This window comes from Eupeodes corollae, chromosome 2 (assembly GCF_945859685.1).
Source record: "Eupeodes corollae chromosome 2, idEupCoro1.1, whole genome shotgun sequence".
In the NCBI taxonomy this organism is placed as follows: domain Eukaryota; kingdom Metazoa; phylum Arthropoda; class Insecta; order Diptera; family Syrphidae; genus Eupeodes; species Eupeodes corollae.
The window spans coordinates 42,546,098-42,568,374 of record NC_079148.1 but is presented as its reverse complement, the minus strand read 5'-3'; the positions used below and the strand labels follow the sequence as shown (position 1 = coordinate 42,568,374).

The 22,277-nt window shown below is 34.8% G+C and overlaps 2 protein-coding genes across 2 annotated transcripts; one reads left to right on the top strand and one right to left on the bottom strand.

The window, feature by feature from the left end:
• Positions 1–389: 389 nt before the first annotated feature.
• On the bottom strand, positions 390–15,053 carry LOC129947005 (uncharacterized). Its single transcript, XM_056057404.1, has 14 exons — positions 14,762–15,053; positions 14,488–14,648; positions 9,640–9,976; positions 9,467–9,571; positions 9,267–9,365; positions 3,891–4,062; positions 3,665–3,824; positions 3,359–3,600; positions 3,175–3,295; positions 2,905–3,107; positions 2,145–2,840; positions 1,929–2,069; positions 1,682–1,858; positions 390–1,612 (listed from the first exon to the last, which is right to left on the bottom strand). The coding sequence occupies exons 2-14, from the start codon at positions 14,589–14,591 to the stop codon at positions 777–779; spliced, it is 3,393 nt and encodes a 1,130-aa protein (XP_055913379.1). The 5' UTR covers positions 14,592–14,648; positions 14,762–15,053; the 3' UTR covers positions 390–776.
• Positions 15,054–19,888: 4,835 nt separating this feature from the next.
• LOC129946061 (uncharacterized) lies at positions 19,889–22,268 on the top strand. The gene is made up of 3 exons (XM_056056087.1): positions 19,889–21,840; positions 21,899–22,074; positions 22,137–22,268. The coding sequence occupies exons 1-3, from the start codon at positions 20,151–20,153 to the stop codon at positions 22,221–22,223; spliced, it is 1,953 nt and encodes a 650-aa protein (XP_055912062.1). The 5' UTR covers positions 19,889–20,150; the 3' UTR covers positions 22,224–22,268.
• Positions 22,269–22,277: the final 9 nt, after the last annotated feature.

Genomic DNA, 22,277 nt, shown 5'->3' with positions numbered 1-22,277 from the left:
CCGGTGATAAGGCTTCCAATTTATTCGAGGCTTGTAATACAGCTTTTTACAAAGTTTGTTTGTTTTTTTTCGGGACACAGTATTTTATTTAATGGAGAATTAATAACAAGATCTGCAAGAAAGTTAGGTTGTCACTTTTCTCATTTTTTGGAAGTAGAAAAAAAACAGAAGTTGATAAACTCTAGAGTTGAAAACCTAGAGTATATTTTTTGAAATCGAAAAATCCTCAACTTTATTTCACTTTCGAGCTAAGGCTCTTAGGAAAAATAAACTATAAACTAGACGGTGTTAAGAAAAAAGATTGTCGTCTTAAAAGGAAATGATTTTTCCAAACATCCTTAAAATTATGATAACAAATAAAAACTGAATTGCATGTTCATGTACATAATACATCTTCATATGTTTATCTGCACGTAAAATAATTTATAAGAATCTCAAAACCAGCATTTTGCTTAAAAAAAAGAAGACGTTTAAACTTAGACATAATAAAAAAAAAAGCTATCTCAATGACGGATTCATAACTTTAAATAAAAACCCTTACTTCGAGTACAAGTAGAACACTCGACTTTTAAAAGCCCAACTAACTGTAAACAAAAAGGTCATCCCCAATAAAAACTTTGTAATCTTGAAGGTTAAATCAACAAAACATTTTAAATTGTCTTTTTTTAATTTTCATTAAAATGCGAAAAACGTAAAACTTATTTTTAATAATAAGTAACATTACTAAATCTAATTTTAATTTTACATAACTACAAGTTAAAGCATCTCTCCACTTATTACACATCAACAATAATCTCTTCGTTCTGAATACGCGTGTACTCCGAGAAAATATATTTTAAATGCTGCGTCACAGATGTTTGCAATTGTACGGGCAGCGAATTGATTGCAGAAGCGAAATTTTTCAATATTAACCTTGGCTTCGCATCGACCAATGAGATCTCGGCTTGGTATTCTTCGGCTAATTTAATTGTGCTTCCATTCGAGGACGACCTAAACGAACGACCTCGTATGGATTTGGGATCAATTGCATTCGGAACAGCACAAGAATATATATAGGTCATGTTCTCCCAGTACTTAGCATTAACTCGAGCCACTTGATTGGGATCTCTGGCCCGGAAGATGAGGAAACTCTTCATGAGATGTTGGAATATCAAATGACACTCTCCCACGGTGCAATGGAACAATAATGCCATCTCCTGCCATGCATCCAGCTTAGCTTCTTTATTTCCGAACAACGGATGACTGATGTCATAGAGCATCGGAAAGGACTTCATTTTTGATATGAATCGAGCTCGATTGACCCACGTGAAGTCCTCCAAGTATTCGTTTTCCTTCAGCAAGCGGAAGATGATCTTTGCATTTGTCACTGCATCAAGTTGTCCCAATTTCGAACCCGAATTTTGGTGAACCCGGCTTATTTCTTCGTTGATCTTATACCGTAGAACATAGTAGATGGGATCCTTTGGATTATATTTGTAATCGAAGAGAAATTTCATTTTTTCAAACACCGGCGCCCAAAATGGTGGCCAGGGATTGTACATGCTCAATTCTATTTCGGACATATAAAGCAGGAATATTTGTTTAAATTTATCCCATATTAATTTGTGGTTTTCTGAAATTATATATAAAATTTGTTGATGTATAAGTCTTGGCTGAAGAAAATTCAAAACAACTAACATACCTAAGACGACAAACTTTCTTGCCAAAATAGCCCAAACCTCAGCAATATCTCGAACATAACACTGTCTTCGATTCCAACTTGAATTGATTTTCAAATCAGAATAGATGAGTGGAAAATTTCCAATTTCTTGCATAAAATCTGCCAAAACAGAAATATACTCCGGCCAATTTTTCGACTCTAAAAATATACAATTTTAAGTAAATTAATTTGAGACTAAAAAGAAAAGAAGAGTTAAATGTTAACTTACCAACATATTTTTGAAATTTATCAAATATTGGATATGGAGCTGGAATCCATTTGGAATCTTTAGTTTTCTTCCAAGCAGGATCATAATCAACAAATAGTGACTTTTCGGTAATAAACTCCCAGAATGTTAAACACGCTTCAACTAAAAGACAAACCAAGTTATAGGAAGAAGGATTAAAAAAGGGTTCGTTTTTAAATTAAATTAATGTGAATTTACGTGGATATCCAATATCCTTGGCGATTTCACCCATAAACAACCGAGAAATCCTCGAGGTCTTGCAGGGTTCATTGAAAATGATCGGCCTGGCCATAACCTCCCCAATAAGCTCATGTCGCTTTTCCAATGTAAACAAACTTATCTTCGATTCCATTTTAGATCGAGTTATTATAACAAGGTGTGCATTCTCCAGCACTGAATTAATATCTACGACCAAACTTTCGCGTAAATCCGCCAAAGGAATATCAAGTTCATAGTGGACAACTCTCTCCTCGTCGCCTGGATTTTTACCCGGAATTTTAAATATGACTTCATTATTCTTTTTAGGTGGTGGCGCCGCTGCAGGTTCTGCAGGTGGTGTTGGTACAGATGCTGCTACTGGCGCTGCTGGTGGCGGGGGTGATGATGGTGACGAAGGCATAATCGCAAACTGTGATTCATCATCTTCTATCATTTCGATGTCATCGAAAGTATTCGAAGAGGCAACGGGTTTACTTTTATCCGGCAATGGCAGTGACTTCTTTGGCTCAGGACCCTTTGGTCTGTTCTTTACAATGGTGTCCCGTAGATTGGTGATGATTGATTCTAATTCCCATTCGTCACGCAAACGACAATTATTGCGACGAAACTCAGAGAGTTCACAATACAGCATCTGCACAATAATCCACGTTATCTCACACTGCAAAGGTTTTATACCTATTTTTGTAAATTGTAAAACAAAATAAGTTTACTTTTCAACTGCTTTGTTTTGTTTACCTACCTCTTGCTTTAGCTATTAAATGCCAATATGGAACCTTAAGTAAGTCATTCGTTGCAAAGGGACAGTCTATGTTGGCAAAGTAGGGTCGAACTCTTTTGCTTGTTATCATCGCTGCAATTAGCAAATGTTGCTCGCTGCATGAATAAAGTGGATCACACCATTCATCTTTTAGCCATATCGAGCGTTTTAAGGGAGATTTATCACTTGAAAAATAGAAAAGAAATAAAATATCAAAAAAGATCGATGAGAATGAAAAGGTTTGTAAATTACTTCATTATGATGTGTTTTTCTAGAAACTTCATTTTGACCGTCAGATACGAGGTTTTGCTTTGCATCAATTCAAATTCGTAGCGCAAACAAAGCTGTATCCAAGAGAACATACATTTTGTTGCTAAAACAAAAACAAAAATACTAATTTTTAATTTCAATTAAATATCACAAACATTTTACATACATTTTTCTTTGATTTCATTGGAAATGGCTTCCCAAATGATACTCCTTCTCTTAGCATCACCATAATTGCCATGTTTTGTATCGTATATTTCCGGATACGACTCAACTGCCGCGATTAGATTGCCAACAAAATGTTGAGATTCTTCGTCGTCTATTTCTATTGGCTCATTGGCATCTGAATTGTTATGAACCATTGGTTCGGAAGATGCAAGAGGTACTTCATCAAAGTCATCACAAGTACTTCTAAGAGAATATAAATTATATTAATATGAACAAAAATTCTATAGAAAAAAAGTCTACAACTTACTTATCCGCTATGAACCGCCAAAGAAATATAAGATCGTTTTCAAATTGAATTCTTGGCCTTTCCCGTTCATTACTTTCACCTGCCAGCCAATTTCGAAGACTTCGTGCATGATTTTGGTAATTATATCGTAAATTAAGCCACAACTCACGACAAGCAGGACCTAAATTAACATTTAATACAATTTATTAATAAATAAGGGGAAAGTTAACTAATTTGTCTGAACTACCTTTTAATCTAAGATTTTTTCCTATTCTCTCCCAAGCTCGATTCTTTTTTTCAATATTACCAAAATGCAAATGAGCAGGGTCGTACAATATACGCCGCCTTCTTACGCATGCAATAAGTTTCCTCTTGAAAGTGCTATTTATTTCCACGGGATCTTGTGAAACTGAAATAGTCTATAATAGAAAAATATTTTGATCAAGTACTTATTTTCTTTTGTTGGAGCTAAAGAAAAAACAGAAAAGTGGAGAGGGGAGAGAGAAATAGTGATTCCTAAAATACATAGTATCATTAAAGTTATGCATATGTCCCTAGCAACCTTAGCGCCAGGCGCTCAAAACAATTAATCTCTCTGAATAGATTGCACATTAGCTACGTTATAGGTGTCCTGACTGGACACTGCTTAATAGAAAGGCATGTTATTCGAATTGGAGCCCCTGCAAATAATTTTTGTAGAAGTTGCATGGACAAGGAGGAGGAGGAGACAATCTCTTATCTTCTGTGCACATGCCCTGCCTTATCACAAAGCCGTAGAATCCACCTTGGAGACTATTACCTCAACGATACCAGCGATCTAAAGAATTCTGATATTATTTGTCTCCTACGCTTCGGAGCTCCAATTGGTTCGGCGAGTTAAGCTGATCAACTGATCCATGTGGTATCACAACGGACCATACTTTGATCTAAGTGTGTTGGACTTCCCAACCAACAGCCACTTTAACCTAACCTAACCTAGCAACCTCGAATCATAAACAGGGGGGTTTCTTTTAAGTCATAGGTTTTTTTGACACTGGAAAATAATTCTCACTGGAAAAAAATAACCTTAAACTTTAAACTTAAATAACGTGGGTAAATAATAAAACACTTATTTCCTCAGTGAGTGCTGCTTAGCCAAAACTTTGCGATTATTGAAATAAAGCATTTGCGAAAGTTTGTGCAAAAAAGTTTTGAAACTTATATTTTACTAAACAACACTTCTAGTTGCGAGAGCAAGTATATTGCTGTTGTAACTAAAAAGTGTTAGACTCTATTTAAGAACAACAAATCGCCATTGACCTCAACAGCTCAGCATTTCACGATCCACCTGAGGAGGATTCTGCATAAAGATCTCGAATTTGCTTACAAAGGTCCATTGACTTTGTTATCGTTATGAAGAATTCGAGTAGTCGTCTCGGAGTTTCGATTTAACCTGTTTGGACTTTTTATAACAAACACTAAGACAATTTTCTTTGTTAAATTTGGTCGCCGAATAATCTCCAGGAATGAAACTGTCTTAACAATTCAGTTCATTCTCTTGATTTTTTTTGTTTTATTTTAAAAAAAAGCCCTATGAATCTTAAAAAACAAGTGATGTATTTACATCTTAAATAAAAGTTTAGTCTATTTCGGAATGGCCCTAATTTAAGAGCCAAAAATGTATACATAGACTTCCACTTTTTATAAAAGCCTCTATATACACTGCACGTCATCAGTTTAGCACACACTCTAGCGTAACTGATTCCAACCAAACTAAATGAGCTAAGATTTTTATATTATTTTTTATTTATGGCCGATTCAATTTTTAGTTAAATAAAACAAACATTTTTGGGTTTCCGTTATAAATATTGTTTTAATTTTTTTTAGAAAATAACACAAAAAATTACAATTCAATTTGAGTCATCAGGTTAGCACATATCACTTTTTTATTTTTTTTTTTTGAAGCTTTTAAGCTTAGAACTTATTTCTTAACTTATGCATTCAGTAATTAAAACATTGTTAAGTAAATTTAATAGTGTGTAGATCCTCTCTTGTTGACAATGACCTCATAGATTGGATTGGGACGCGACTCGTACAATTTTTCAATATAATCCAAGGAAATGGATGACCAAGAGCGTTTAATGCCTTCGATTAGTTCTGGTTTGTTGGAATATTGTTTCCCAGACTCATAAACTTTACGAGCAAGCAACCCCCACACGTTTTCTATTATATTAATGTCAGTTGAGTAAGGCGGCCATTGAATTAAACTTTTAAATTCAATGGCCGCGATTGTCCCTCAATCCATGTCGTTAAGACAGCATTTTCAAGTACGTTTTTGTATATACTTCCATTCATATTTGCTGTGAAAAACTGTAAGTCGCACGTACCAAAGTAGGAGATGGCTCCCCACACCATCACAACTCCATCCGACAATGAAGGCGATCCAACTGGTGTTCCTCCTTGCGAAGATCGTGAAAGTAGAAATTGTATCCGTCTGGACCTTCCAAATTAAATCTCTTTTCATCAGAGAGACAACGTAGCGCCAATCAGAACTCCATGACATGTGCAGTGCACTCGTGCAAAATCCAATCGCATTGCCTTTCGAGCCACGTTACGTAGCCAAGGGATTCTGATTGGCTAAATCTAACTACAAAAGTAGTTGAACAAAATTCAGGTACAAAGTTAGTGGAGAATGATTTTGACGTTTCACAATCAGCTGCTCGGTAAACCACACGAATTCAAAATGAAATAAATCGTTCAGTATTTAAATAGTAATATAAATCATTAAAATTGTGTCTTAGATTTGATTTTATTGAATTTAAAAACACGAAAGATAATTTAAAGTTATCAAATCAAAAATGTTTTTATGTTATATATTTGCAATTGTCAATAATATGACAGTTCCAAATTGACTAGCTTTGTAGTGCAGTTTTGCATTCACAACGCTAGTTGAATTTTGACTGCGTAGCCGCTAGCTTTGTGAATGCGACCAATGGTTTTCATCATTGAAAACAAACATTGGAATTTCCTTGACAGGTCTTTTCATTCAAAATGTCTGTCATTGAAATGTCCTGATTGAAACCCACCGAAAAATGTTTACTGACAGAAATCTGTCATTGGAATTGTGTGAAATTAGAACACAAATCAGCGGAACGATTCGTTTCACTTTTGAACATAAAAGTGTCAGCTGTTCAGGAAATTGAATTTCCGTCTGGAAAATAGGAAAAAAAACTTTTTCAGAGAAAAACAAATGCGCAATTACACTTTTTTTCTTCAAAAAAAATTGTTTGGGTGATTTCCAATTAGTATATAATTTTCATTTCTAATCAATGGGAAACATAGTAAAATATTGATTCAAAAATTTTCCTGAATCGATTTCAATGGTAGCTATAACTGGCGCCTTAGATTCAATCGGCAGTCAAAGAATAAGACAAACTTAAAGATTTATTTTGATACTAGAATGCCTTTTGTTGAATCCTACTTTTTTAGCCTAGAGTAGAGCAAGTACACAGAAGATGAGGAATTGTTTCTATTTAGTCCATAAAACTTCTAAAACAATCATTTGGGATCGAGGGGAGTTCAAAATATTCTCAGTTTGGGCATGAAGAAAACTAGAAAACTCATTTTACATCTTGAGATCAATTTTTCTATCCTCTCTTAAAAGTAGTTTTCCTTAAGCTCTTCATTATAGGAAAATCAAATCAGGGAATAATCACTTAGGGCTAAGATCGTTGTCGTGAAAAAGACACAGTTAGTTGCGTCAGTTTACCCCTTTTCATTCCCTTAATTCCTTCCTAAAATTATGCAAATTGGGTGAAAAGAATGTAGCGTTTGTTTGTATTCGATCAGCAAAATTTCCTTTATGTCCAAAAAAAAATCTCGTCATGAGATTCACGGCACAAAGAGTGACTTTATGGTGGGGGGGAGTTCTGTACCCTTCTTATGCTACTACATAATAATGAATCCCCATTAACAATTCGATTAAGAGTTGGGAAGGGATTTTCACCAAAGAGATCAAAATAACTCTCTAGAGCAAGCTGTCCGAAATTTTGTTTGTGGACCGGCGAGTATTCTTGGCGCCACTTGTACTCTTATTTTACAGGTTAAGGCAGTCATTAAGACTCTAGTGTATTGTAGTAATTGAAAAGTTGGGATTCTCTGCTTCAAATTTTGAATTCGTTCGAAAATAATTTATTAGTTCTCGAGTGTTCTTACATTTGCTTTCGTAGAAACAATCGGGAAACTCTACGAGGGTCATCCTCAATGTTCTCGCCATCCTTTTTAAACCTTGGCCTTATTTTCAACAAATTAAGACACGGCTGAATTTAGGGATAGAGCTCCTTTTTTAAAAGTATTTAAGGGCACTACAAAATAGGTTATAAACATTATCTTAAAAAAAAAACAAGGGTATTTGAGAATAGATACCACAGAAAAAGTCAGCCTTCTAACCTCTACCTTGATGAAAAAATTAAGTTTGTTACGTTGGGCAGGTTCAGACAACATAAGGGACTTCATTTGCAGTCAACTGCATTCTCTTAACGTACATTTTGATCAAGGCAACTAGTAAGTTTTTCAACTGTCATAATCTTCAAAATTGGAATTTTACTTCACTAACCTCTACCTTCAGTTCATTGCACAAAAACTATCAGAAACATTATCGTATGACGAAACACTCCTCAGGCAAGCTACAAATCCATCACGATTTGTATTTTGTATTGTAGAGAAATATTACTTATTTATCTTCCAATTTGACAAGGAACCCTTTTACACAAAAGATTAAACAGAATTGTACAGAAAATAAATAATTCATGGAGTAATAAAGTTAAGCTTTCAGTTCAATCAAAAAACATCATCAATAATTGTCATTGTGACATAAGTCCACTTGACTTAATAGTTTGGGAGATTTTTCTTGACTAACTTTCCAATAAAGTTGCCTTAATTGGAAGGCAATTTTTGGCAGCTGGCCAATCAGATACTAGATACTTACCTTACTTTCAAAAACCTTATGTCGCCTGCACCTGCCCGTTATTAAGTTAAGTTAGGTGGCGCAACAATCTGTTGAGAACTAGGGCGTTGTGACTTACAACTTAAAATTATTCCTGTCTGCGAGTGTTTTTAGGAATAGAGGGGACCTACAGTTTATACCCGAATCCGAACGGCTAATTTCAGAAAGCACTTTTCATGTCAAGAATTACTCTTAGAGGATTTTTCAACTCCTCGCATGAGGAAATATTAGTGAAAAATACTTTAGGTAGCCACCGAAAGATATGATTTGAAATCGTTTTTTGCTAAATCATCCACTGCTCAATAAGCTCTACCAAAAATAAACTTTGTCTGAATTTTATTCGAAGTAAATATCTACTTTTTTTTTACTACCAGAAGATGATCGACAGTGAAGGGCTGCTAGAAAGTTTGTAGAGACTAAGCAAAGAGATTTAATATCAGATTGACTATATAAAAAATTACATTTCCTTTCTTTCAGCCAAGACAATTATTCTTTTAGCAAACCATATTTCATCTTACAAAAAAGCAAAGCTTAAAAGAAAAGATTCTTTATCAACCTTTTCTTCAATTTAATTATAATTTTAGTGCACTTTAATGGCTTAGGAAAACATACGGAGCTTAAAATTTTACTCATACTTACATCTTCATCAGAAACATCTATTCCATTTTCCATTATGGGACTAGATGTGGACGAATGAATTAACTCGTCTAAAGCTTGTTCCCCAAAGATTTCTTCAAACTAGAATATTATTTAAAATAAAAAAATATACTTAGATGACAAATTTTCATAAATAAAATATTTATATTATAATGAAAGGAAAGGAAAAATATAAAACTCACCTCTCCATCTTCCACAGAAACACCCTTATCACTCTTACTATTATTGTTTTGTGAGTCAATCATATCTTCGAAATCAAGTGGATCACTGTTTATTATAGATTCGTTCTGTCAAGCAAAACAAAACTTAAATTTTAAAACTATTATTACAACAAAATTAAAGTCGTATTTATTACCCGATGATTTGTGTCATTTTTAGTAGTTTTATCGTCATTTTTTTCATCAACAATTTCACTCTCTTTTGCGAATCCATTTAGTATACTTTCGTTGATTCGTCTACCTTCATCATCTGCTAATAAATATTCATCAGAGCAAACATCTTCGTCTTCTTCTTCCTCCTCGACTTCTTCTTCCAATATTTGTGTGGGTAAATTGATATCGGGAATAGCCCAGGCCGTTAATTTTTTATTACTAATACCAGGCGTTTTCATTTGAGCTGAGAAATGCTTGTCACATACGGCTGCTGTTTTCATAACATCTTTTAATCCTAGTTGCTTTAGCCAAACACTTCGCCTGTAAAAAATAAAAACACAATATTCATTCAATAAAAAGTATAAACATAAATCTGAGAATTTGGAAAAGGTGTCTTAATAAAAATCTATCAGTTCGCTTTTGAGAAAATTCGTATGAGGGTACGATCAGAGCAGGTCTTAAAACACGGATTCCAAATGACATCTGCATATTCCAATATAGATCTCACAAGAGATATATATAGGCATAGTAATGCGTTAGGATTACTGAAATCAACACAATTACGTTTTATAAATCCTACAGTTGAGTTAGCTCTTCCAATTACATAATTCATGTGACTTTTAAAGGAATAATTTTTGTCCAATACAACACCTAAATCTTTTATGTTTTCTACACAAGATAATACATTCGAATCGATCGTGTAGTTAAAGCTAATGTGGATATAGGTCCTAAAGAAGGAGATAGCATTGCATTTTTTTATATTTAATTTTAAACAATTTAGTTTACACCATTCGGAGACATGGTTAAGGTCGTCCTGTAGCAGCTTGCAATCATGGAGGCAATTGATTTTTAATAAGAATTTCAAATCATCAGCGTAAAGGAGATATTGAGAATATTTTATCACTGTAGTTATATCATTTATAAAAATATTAAAGAGGAGTGGACCCAAATGACTTCCTTGAGGAACACCTGAGCTGCATTGAATAGATCTCGAAAAAGTGTTATTTATTATGACTTTTTGAGATCTGCCCATTAGATAAGATGACATCCAATCAAGAAGAGTAGAATGTAAACCATAAAGTTTTAATTTTTGTATTAAAGTGGAATGATCCACCGAATCAAAAGCTTTACTGAAATCGATATATATCGCATATACTTGATTCTTACTTTCAAACGTATTTAACACATAATTTGAGAAAAGAGCTAAATTAGTTATTGTAGAACGACCGGAGAAAAAGCTATGTTGTCGGTCAGAAATATGCTCTCGGGTTATGAATTCCAATTTATTTTTTACCAGGCTCTCAAACAATTTAGGGATGGCAGACAACTTGGAAATACCACGATAGTTCTCAATTTTTTTTTAGGTCACTTAGAAATATACCTTGAGATAGAGATTGATTAAATATGCAGTACAAAGGATAGCATAGGGACTTAGCACAATTTTTTAAGAAAAAAGCGGGTATACCATCATCTCCAGGTATAGTTTTGGGCTTTATAGACTAGAGTCCTGAATATATTTCCTCTAAACTGAGTTGTAATCCTCCGATATCAACGCTACAGGTTGAATTATCCAAGAGTGTACTATAACTGTAATTTCTAAAAATTGAATAAAAGGAATGAAAAAACTCAGCAAATAGACAAAGTATTGATGATGTGTCTGATGCTTCAGTGTCCCCAAATATCATTTGCTTTGGGTAGCCTGACGTATTTTTTTTCACGTCTTAATGTTAGTCTCAATATTCATTGTATAACACTTGTGAAGGAATGCGAATACTTTTGTTCAAGATTCAAATTGACAAAATTAATTGACCAATCAAAATTGTCAAGAAAATTGTTAAGTTTGCCTTTTTAAAGTTAAAGAAACTAGAACATTGCATTGATTCATGTGATAAATACGTATACAATTTAAATTCAATAAATAGTTCCTTATGGTGAAGAGATTCATTAAGTAAAGAAAAGGGAACAATTGAGATTATTGAATTAAGAAAGTCATTACATACAAAAATTAAGTCTAACAAATTAATTAAATTCGTATGGAATTCCATCTTCGCCCGGGGCTTTTCCATTTTACGCTCTGTGAATAACAGCATATATTTTAGAATCTGAGATTTCCTTCTTCAAGCAATCGTTGGTTACCAAAGGTTACGCAAAGTGGTAGTTTAATAATGATTTGCCGTAAAGGAGATTTTTGAAGTGCACTGATAGGTCTTCAGCAGAAAGTCCAATGCCCATTGCAAAGTTGGATCCATTTATCTCTTTTGTAATCGTCCGGAATTCTTTAGAACTTTTAGTTGGACCAAGGTTACATGCTTGATTATTTTCATATTCACTTTTATTTTTTAAACACATTTCTTTGTACGTGAGTTTGCTTCAACGTACGATTTTCTTAAAACTTGGCAGTTACTACTTTTCATGCATTCATAGTCAAACCACTTTTGTTTGAACTTCAAGATTCCATTTAGTGCCATAGATAATGCGGAGTCTCTAATGTAACGCACAAGTTGGTTTGATAGTAATTCAGTTGAATCATAGTTAACTTCTTCCGTTGATAGTTAGCGTTAGTAAGTTTTGTTTGTATTTTTCTACATGCTCCTGCTTCCATTTCAATCTAGGGATAAGTTTCAGAATTTTTTCTTGATTGGATTTTTGTCCGGTCCAAACGACGGTAATGGGCATGTGGTCAGAAAAGTTTTGGTGCTGTACCTCGAATTTAGTAATTAAGTTGACCCAATTGTTATTGTCCACCGTAATAAGCAAAGTTACCATCGTCATCAACTTTCGTGCATCCATTTAGCACCAGGCAATCATACAACTGAAGCATTTCCATTTTGGTTGCGAATATTGTCTTTTAGTGATCTGTTATCAAGATTTAGTAAGGAGTTGTTATTACTTAGAGACGTGGAGATTTGTAGAAAAAAAACCTAAAAAAATCTAAAATGCACTGTTTGAATTCCGTATGGTACCCATACGCTAACTCTTAAACTTATAGTACTTTAAAAAACAATCGCTTTTATAATTGTGTAGCTGTAACCTTATTTTTAAGAATACGAGGGTGGATTGAAAAGTTTCCGGCCTGACCAAGAGATGGCGCCACTAGCCCTACCTTGAGGTGGCGTTCTATAGTACCATCTTTAGATAGCTTGTAGCTATAGTTTCCGCCCGATCGCCATGTTAGTTTCTATTTGAAGGGGTTAAAGCCGAAGGAAATCAAAGAAGAGATGGACTCAACACTGGGGACATCCTGCCCATCATATTCAACCATTAAGCAGTGGGTTTCCGAGTTTAAAAAGGATCGTGTGAGCACCTCTGATGAGTCTCGCTCAGGACGCCCTGATGAGGGCACAACTCCAGATATGATCGAAAAAATCCATCAAATAGTGCTGGAAGACCGCAGATTAAAAGTGCATGAGATAGCTAAGACCTGTAAGATGTCAAATGATCGTGTGCAAAATATTTTGCGCCAACATTTGCATATGCAAAAGCTCTGCGCAAGATGGGTGCCGCGTTTGCTAACAGCCGACCAAAAATTGCGATGGCTAAAATCAACGATCTGAAATTTGAATTGATGCCGCATCCTCCCTACTCTCCAGACCTAGCCCCGAGTGACTATTATCTGTTTCCTAATCTCAAAAAATGGCTTGGTGGTAAGAGATTTGCGGACAATGAAGAAGTAATCGAAACTGTAAATGGGTATTTTGAGGAGCTTGATGAATCATTCTATAGAGATGGCATTACTAGACTAGAACACCGCTATGAGAAATGTATCAGCCTTGGAGGAGATTATGTTGAGAAATAAAAAAAAAAATTCTTAAAATCGTTGTTTTTCTTGGTCAGGCCGGAAACTTTTCAATCCACCCTCGTAAAACGCTAAATAGTAAGCAGAAAACAACAATCGACAAAACTTTTAGGAAAAGCTTCAACTTTGAAAGCTCCATAGCAGAAAAAAAAGAGAAAGATATTCAAATTTCCATCAACGGACGAAATTGATAACGCGAATGCTGTTTTCGAGAGACAAATTAGCAATCCTCACAGCAGGGGAATAGACCAGGTGATGGCAGAATGCACTTGGGTTCATGAAATGTCATGAAAACAAACAACAAAAAGTTGCATCTAAGAAGTACAGAGGCATTGTTTCAAGTTGATTGCCACACAAACACAAGAAGGCACCATCAGCATTTTAGCAGAATATCGCACATGGAAAGCAAAGAACGCGAATAAAATACAAGCATCACCATCTTCTCCGCTTTGTTAATTTGTATCACAGACAGTTCTTTTTTTAGATACAAATTGGAATTTAATCGGCTAGCAACCTACAAAACAACTGAAATGTCAACCAAATTACTTTAAAACGAACGTTCAAGAACTTAATCAATAAGATATGTTTAAAGCGTTTTTCTTCTCACTAAAGAAGAATTTAAGCAAGTTTTTAAAGCTTCTGAATGAACCAGTAAAAGAGGCCATGGCAATGACATTGTGTCACTGTTGAATCCAAGAACCAGCCTCTATAATCTAATTTAAAACCAGTATGTGCATTCAAGTATTATGACAGCAAGACTTGACAAACAAAACAGCGCATGAACTGTCCAAGATCTGTAAACTTAAACACGACGACAACACATACTGTCCAGAAGGTTTGCTCTAGAACTTCAAAAATAATAAACACACCACCACCCGGCGTCTATACATTTTTAATTAATAGAAGACACTTGGTTTTGTGTTTCATATTTAGTCTGCCTTATCTCATTTCCGATCCCGACCCGGGTTTAACCCACTCTCACTTAAAAATCATAAAAATTCACCTAACCCACAAAATTTCCAGTGCTTTTACTCACCCAATCTCATCCTTTGGAAACCCATAAGTGTGTGTAATTTCTGGGCACTTTAGAACACATCTCCTAGCTTTAGATTTGAATACCGGCAAAGGCACTGTCGACATGACTGCTGGCGCTGGGACTGGGGGTTGCTTCTTCAACAAAATATTAAAGCGGGAATTCTGAAAACAAAAAAAAACATTAACCATTTGCCATTTTGATAGAACGAACTTCGAGCTCGATTATGCACATATCTATAGGCATACATGTGAACATCGAATCAATAGAAACTCACAAATCACAATTGAATGGATTTTTTCAGGGAAATGTTTGTTGTTTTTCTATCAAATCGTTGGAATTGCAGTTTTTATTATTTTGCCAAATTATTTATAAAACTATTTACTTCCATAAACTAGGAAATTAGAGATTACAAGCACTTAATTCAACTCGACTTCGGATTCGGGGGACACCACGACCACAAACGTCAATAATTCCTTCCAATTGTCCAAAAAGAAAAATGGTGAAAAATTAGAGAATTTCTGCTTTGTGCAGTTGGCTTTGAATTGTACAACAACGTTTGTATGAGTAGGCGAGAAAAAGAATACTGATGCCGCTGACGAATGTAACAAAATGAAAGCGTTCAGCAAGTAGTGTGTTGAATAATTAAGCTAGATACACAATATGGTTAAGAAAAACACCACACCGAAAGGTGTTCTTATATTTTATCAATGTTAAGTGACAAAGAAGTCAAACTAAAATTAATTTAATTAAATAAAAGTTAAAAATATTTATGGTTTAATGTTTGTCTGGAAATAAAATTTTGTTGATGAACATCGCGCAAAACAATGAGAAATGAACAGTCCATCAGTTTAATTGATCATGTATTGGCAAACAAAATAATGAATTTTTTGTGGGTTTACATGAGAAAAATAAATCAATTTATTTTTTATGTACATCAAGTTTCCCCTGTTTTTGCAATCCATTGGGTAAAATAAATTAGTCTCTTCAAGATCAAATCTGCAGTTCTGGATTCTTTGGTAGATTTAACGGACTTGCACATGAGAGCGAACAACGAATGGGCGAACAAGGTTATTTTACACATTTCAAAAAGTCAATTTCAAACAAAAATACATTTCAATTATAAGAAACCAATTGTAACATATGTTAGGATAATAAAATGTGCATTTTGTTTTCTAAAACAAGACAATTTTGGAAAAACAATTTGGTAGTTAAGGGTCTTGTACATGAGAACGAACAACGATTGAACAAACAAACGTGATGTTACACATTTCAAAAATTAAATTTCAAACAAAAATACATTTACAGTCTTATTTAAATACGCTGTATAGAGCCTACATAAAGTTATGTAATCTCTATAATGCCTCTAAACGCAAAAATGCTATTTATAAATAATAAGCTAAACGCGTTTTGAGGTTGAATAGAGCCTACATAAGTAAATTATTGTTGTTATTATTTCGTAAATGTCATTTTGATTTCTCTCCATTATTTAAATTTAAAAGAAAACAATAATGCCTTTCCAATTTAGCTCATTTATTAACGATTTTAATAATTTTAATCGCGTTTTACCAACTCCGAGAAGTCGGAAAGTTTATAAAAAAAGGTTCAACCCAATTAGCCTTAGAAACGAAGAATTTAAAAAAATATAGATGTTCAAAAAAGAATATCATAAAAATAATTGAAATTATCCGTTCGGATCTGAGCAGCGACAATAGAGGAGGCCACATCCCAATATATATCCAAGTAATGGCTGCAATAAGATATTGGAAACGGAACGAGGTAAGTTTATACTAAATGTTCACACCAATTGGAAATCCGTACCTTTTATGATTTGTTTAAAGATTCAAGACGATGGAGCAGACATCCACGGATTTAGCCAACCTACGCTTTGCCAAATTTGCAAGCGAGTGGCAAGAGCATTAGCTACCAAAAGACCTTTGTTCATTAAAATGCCAACTTCTTCTTCGGACCAGATAAGAACTATGAACAAGGTCTCTCAAATACGGGAGTTTCCAAGGGTGCTTGGGGCCATTGACTGTACCCATATAAGGATCCCAAAAGTAGGTGGCCCATCAGGGCAGTACTATATTAACAGAAAAGGGTACTACTCGCTGAATACGCAAGCAGTGTGCGACGCATCCCTTAAAATTAATGACATTGTTTGTCGCTGGAGAGGCAGCACTCATGACTCACGAATTTTTAGGGAAAGCAGAATCAAACAACGATTTGAGGATGGGGAGTTCAATGGTCATCTGCTTGGGGATGGTGGGTACCCTTATACTAATATCCTCTTTACTCCCGTTTTGAATCCTCGAACGGATTCTGAAATAAGATACAATATACATAGCTTATATAGCTATTCGTAACACGGTGGAAAGATGTTTTAGCGTCTAGAAGCAAAGATTTCGCATTTTGTTATCAGTATGAGGTGCTCGTTAGAAAATGCCAAAACAATTATTATAGCCTTAGCAGTTCTTCATAACTTGGCAATTGATTTGCAGGATGTTCTTATACCCACAGATATAAAATTAAACAAAATTAAAACCAACAGGCCGACATCACTTCTTTGGCTTTCATTTTAGTTCCTCGCCATTGAGCCTGAATTTGAGATGTTTCCCTCATCGTTGCGCTTAAACTGTTGAAACTGAAAATCATTGCAAACAAATTAGTAAAAACAAAGATTATCTATATTTGTACATACCTATCAGTTATTTCAAGCCAGGCGTCTCTTTTTATGCGGGATGTGTTGGTGTCAACATTTTTATTTTCTATAATTTGAATTTTGTCTTCTATAAGCTGTCGAAGGAGTATCTAAAAGAAATGTAAGGAGTTTTATTGATTTCATTCTTACCGCTGATATTACTTACTTTATCAGTCGAATCCCAATTCGGGGACCTTTTTGTTTTCGATTCCATTTTTGCACAACAAAAGCACAACACACATTTCTATATTTTGTTTGTTATAAGAAACAGCTGATTTGATAGACAGATAAATGGAATAGATTGCTCCATTTCGGTACTTTTTTTGACATAAACATTGTATAACTAAAATGTATAGCAGAATTTTATAAATGAGAATTTTCGCAACGTTGCATAGAGCCTACATAAATCCTTATGCACTGTATAACTATTTATCTGTTTAGTGAATTCTATTAAACAGTTAAATTATAAGAAACCAATTGACACTTATGTTAGGATAATAAAATTTGCATTTTGTTCTCTAAAACAAGACAATTTTGAAAAAACAATTCGTTAGTAACGAATTGCCGTGTAGTTGCTACGAACTGTCAAAACTCTATTCACGTTACAGATACCATCCACACTGCAACGAATAAATTGTTCGCGCTTAACTTAACCTCAAATTTATACCACTCTTGTTTTGTGTGTTGAAATGTGTAATTATAAATTGAAAATTCGTAGCTGTCTGCGAATAGAAATAAAGCTCGTGAGAATGAAAAGCCAAAATATGCAAACAACCACAGTTCAAAGCTCATGTGCAGGATGCTTAAGATAATAATTAATAAAATTGTAAAAGAAATGTCATCAAAACTCTTTAAAATGTCATGAAGTTATACTTACAATAAAAACAAATTTTAATCGTGTTCCATATGAAAAAAAAATCTGTTTTTTAATGAAATTTAATTTTTTAAAGCTTTTGACATTGGGTGTGTTCATCTAAAATCAATTTATGCCATCTTAACGAATTCAGTAATAAATATACAAATTCAACTATTTATTGTGTGGTGAGTTCCTTCTAAAGCCTAGTACATACTTCCACGTGAAATGAACGTTCGCCAGTGGAGAAAGTGAACTTTTGACATTGCTCACTGGTACACACTTGTGAGTACACGTTGTGAACATGCGGAAACCAAATGTCAAAGCTTCACCAACAGTTCCCGTACATTTTGCACGTGAATTGCCCGTGAACGAAAACTCTCCACTTTGTTCTCCACTCAGCTTCACGAGCAAGTTCACGGGTGAACCAAAAACTGAAATTTGTATGGGTTCAAGAGATGGTTCACAAGTATGTACTAGGCTTAACAGTCCACTGGCTCCACTGGGAGGGACGTTTCAGAGTTTGTTTTTATTTCGATTTATAATATAATTTCCTTAACGTGCATAAAATCTTTGATTGGAGTATGTCCGTAGTACTCATTAATGTGCTCTGGAACGATGATTGCCTCTGAAACTGTAAAACTTAATTATAGGGAAGGGTTGACTTTCAACACTTTTGGAATGAGAAAAGAGGTGTTTACCGTTTTTTAGATATTCATGCTTACTTAAATGTCTATCTTAAATTTTAACATTATATTTGATGGAACAAAAATAAGGCGTAGTCGGTTACAACAAATGGCTTGTCTTGATAAATGTCAGTCAATCAAATTTGCATGAAGATGAATACAAAAATTAAATTAAATTAGCAGACAAAAATATAATAAATCTACTTAAAATTTCAAAGTTTCTTTAATTGCTAACTAACGTATTTACATTGCTTAAATGTATATACATTACTTATAATAATAAATATACCATAAATTAAACATTCTTCAGTCACTGGCACTTTATAGACAAAACCATAATTCAAAATATCATGTCCCACAATATAATGTCAGTTTAAAGTCTCTTAATGGTTGTATTTGCGTTATGCTTTTTAAGATGTCATCTTTTGATATTTAATAATATTATTTACTTTTCATTTTGTTCTAATTTCTACTTCACTTTTTATCTGTTTAAATGTCAAAACATAATGTTTTCAATAAAAGATTTAATTTTAAATGGTTAGATGTCACTTTTGAAGCTGCCATCTTTTGACTTTTCAAGTGAAATCATGCCCTAACAACAAATATAGTGATGCACTCTTTAAAAACGTATTGAAATAATTAAAATTTACTTCTAAATCAGCGAAAAAATAATCGTAATAATATAAAAATGAAACCTTTTACTCGAAAAGTCTATAAAATGTTGACACGACCACAAGATGAGTCACCTCAAAAGACTCTAACGTGAACCATACATTTCTTCGTAAACCATTTTGACAAATTGAAGTTTCTTTTGTCGTCGCCATATGTACTTTAAATATACCCAAAGCGCTTTCATCGAGAGGCACGAAAACGTGACACTTGGACAGCCGTCAAAAAACTAATTCTAATTAAGGTGTTAACGAGAGAATATCACCAGCGCCATCAATACACCTGCAAATGTACTAAAGTCCGCGTATTGAATCAAATGTCAGTTTAGACTTCACTTTAATTTTAAATGCTATTTGAAGCTTTGAGAGTTTCTAATTAAAATGTTTTATTTACTCTGCGTGGTCAATTAAAGAAAGCTGAACGGTGTCTCTCTACAGCGAACTTTTTGATCAGACCTTAAGATATGTCAAAGGTGACAATTGACATTTGAATATTGACAGGTGACAGTTTAATACCGCACATTTTCATAACTTTGGTAAAAAATTAATAATAAAAATATAAATATTACAAAAATGAAATTCAAAACATAGTTTTTGTTAATTAAATAAATAATAAATATATAAAACAAAGAACTTGTGAGTGTTCCTAAACACTTGCCAATTCTGTTCAAGTCCGTATCTTATATGCTGTATATCTCCACTTATTGGAGTCAAACATCCTTTAAGAAAAGGCCAAAAATCATCCCCAAACTAACACAATGCTGCCGAACAGACTACTCCAAACGTTTCGCCTGATTCGTGTCGATAACTGGGCACCATTGTTATCAACTGTCAACTGCTCCTGGGCCCAGAGCAGTAGTTTTTTCTCATGGCCAATTTTAAGGTCGAAAGTATTCCACGACAATGAGAATCATCATGCCCACGAAGTTCTGGTAAATACAATCAAAAGTTTTCCAATTTTTCAGCCAATCTCAGCAAATTCCTTCAGTTCCCCAATGGGAAATCTCCCAGAGACCATCCTAAATCCTCGACTTTGCAATAAATCTGATCCCGATCGAATTGTTGAGGATTTCAAAAGTCTCATGTTGTATTGCCACAAAAAAGAAGTGTGCATATCAGAAGACACCTTTGACGAGTTCGTGGACTTGTTTTGCTCAGAATGCCACAAGTTCTCCGATGAACAAATCATCGATTGCCTCGCCTATTTGCGAATTCATCCCTCCACAACGTCCACTCGAACGAAGAACTACTGTGAAATCTGGAACGAGCTCGATAAAGTCTGTGTGAGTCGCATCGACCAGTGGAAAATGAAAGAACTCCTGCACATTTCAGACGCGTGGTATCAACTTGGTGTGGCGAGGATAAGTAAATTCGTGCTACTAGCCCTCCGCAAAATAGGACGGAAAGTATCGAAAATGTCCCGCGACGAGATGATCCATTCAATGTTTTTCTGCAATATCGTGCGTCGTCCAATTATCGAGATGTTCGACTATGAAGTCAACTTCAATAAGCTCATTGATGGCATGAGCATCGATGAGGTTGGTGTGATGTCGATGGGATTCTTCAAGACACAAACTCCCATACGAAATCCAGAACTGATAGATAAGATTATACGCAAGACAATAGGTTCAGTGGATACTGTGAAGGACATAACGCTGGTGGCAATCCTAAAAATTCTTCGATATTCCTCCAAACTACCCCAAGTTGACTTGTTGACCGAACTGCTGGACAGTCTTGTTCCTCAAGTCGGACGAATATCCCTTCTCAGCTGTTTGCATGTTGCTCTGTTGGGAAGTGACATTCAGACGTGTCACGAGGAGATAGTCGAACTCATTGTCAAACGCTTCCTTAGAGAATTAGATTCGACGCGACTCAAAGACATGGAAAGGATATGTCATGTGATATCATTGTACAACTTCAAAAGTTCCGATGGCTCCGAACTCGAGCTCTGTTCGAAAATCATACAAAAAGTCAAAGAGAATGTAGATGAGTGTGTCCGATACCCACGGTGCTTCTCAAACCTCGTCCACTACCTCACGCTGTGTGGTTTCCATGATGAAGAGCTCATTAGTTCTGTGCTGGATGTTAAGTTCATCAAACACGCATACGACACAAACATACGACTTGGCAGGGAATTATTCTGTTTGGATGGATTTGCAAAGATAAACCTGAAGGACACTTACAAGGGTAATCAACTGCCGGATAAATACCGCAAGACAATGGGACGTCTGATGACCCACTACGTACCACAGAGAAATTCAAAGTTTAAGCTCAGCACGACCGATCGGATTTTGTTGGAAATAAAAGAGGCAACTGATGGTCTTATGAAAACGAGCACCTTTAAGCATATTTTGCCGCACTTCGAACGTCCTGATGTGGTTCTATGCTATGACACAGTCAAAAAGAAAGCGATTCCACTGTCTCCTAATTGTCCAGAGGATTATATCGGTACGATTTGCTAAGGTAGTTTGAGGCTGGAATTAACGTCGCTTCTTTCTGTTTTAAGGTGCGATTTTGACTAGGGAAGACATGTTGGGAGATCTATCGGGTGATTCAAATCTTGTAACCGTGGCGATATCTGTCGGTGGTTGGAATAACGCAGTTCGGGACAAGAACAGGCCCACTGGATCCTTTCAAATGAAATTGAAGCAATTGGATCTACTGGGACACAAACCATGTGTAGTAAGTTGGAGTCTCCTTATCTTTTTCGTAACCCCCAGCATACGTTTTTTTTCTCGTTTTAGATATATTGGCATGAATGGCGCCTGCTGGAAAACCACAGAGACCGTCAACACTACATGAAACGTAAATTGTCAGCGGTTTGTTGTTAACAGTTAAGAAAATAAAAAGGAAAAAAGTTCTTAAAAAATATGAAATTTATTAAA

Bases quoted from the DNA above. Each gene is read 5' to 3' on its own strand.
- LOC129947005 (XM_056057404.1), bottom strand. From the start codon at position 14,591: ATGTCGACAGTGCCTTTGCCGGTATTCAAATCTAAAGCTAGGAGATGT. The intron at 9,572-9,639 runs GTAATAAATACG...TTTGCTTGACAG, and splicing joins AAAATGACACAAATCATCGG to AACGAATCTATAATAAACAG. The intron at 1,859-1,928 runs GTAAGTTAACAT...GTATATTTTTAG, and splicing joins TAAATTTCAAAAATATGTTG to AGTCGAAAAATTGGCCGGAG.
- LOC129946061 (XM_056056087.1), top strand. From the start codon at position 20,151: ATGCTGCCGAACAGACTACTCCAAACGTTTCGCCTGATTCGTGTCGAT. The intron at 21,841-21,898 runs GTACGATTTGCT...TTCTGTTTTAAG, and splicing joins TTGTCCAGAGGATTATATCG to GTGCGATTTTGACTAGGGAA. The intron at 22,075-22,136 runs GTAAGTTGGAGT...TTCTCGTTTTAG, and splicing joins TGGGACACAAACCATGTGTA to ATATATTGGCATGAATGGCG.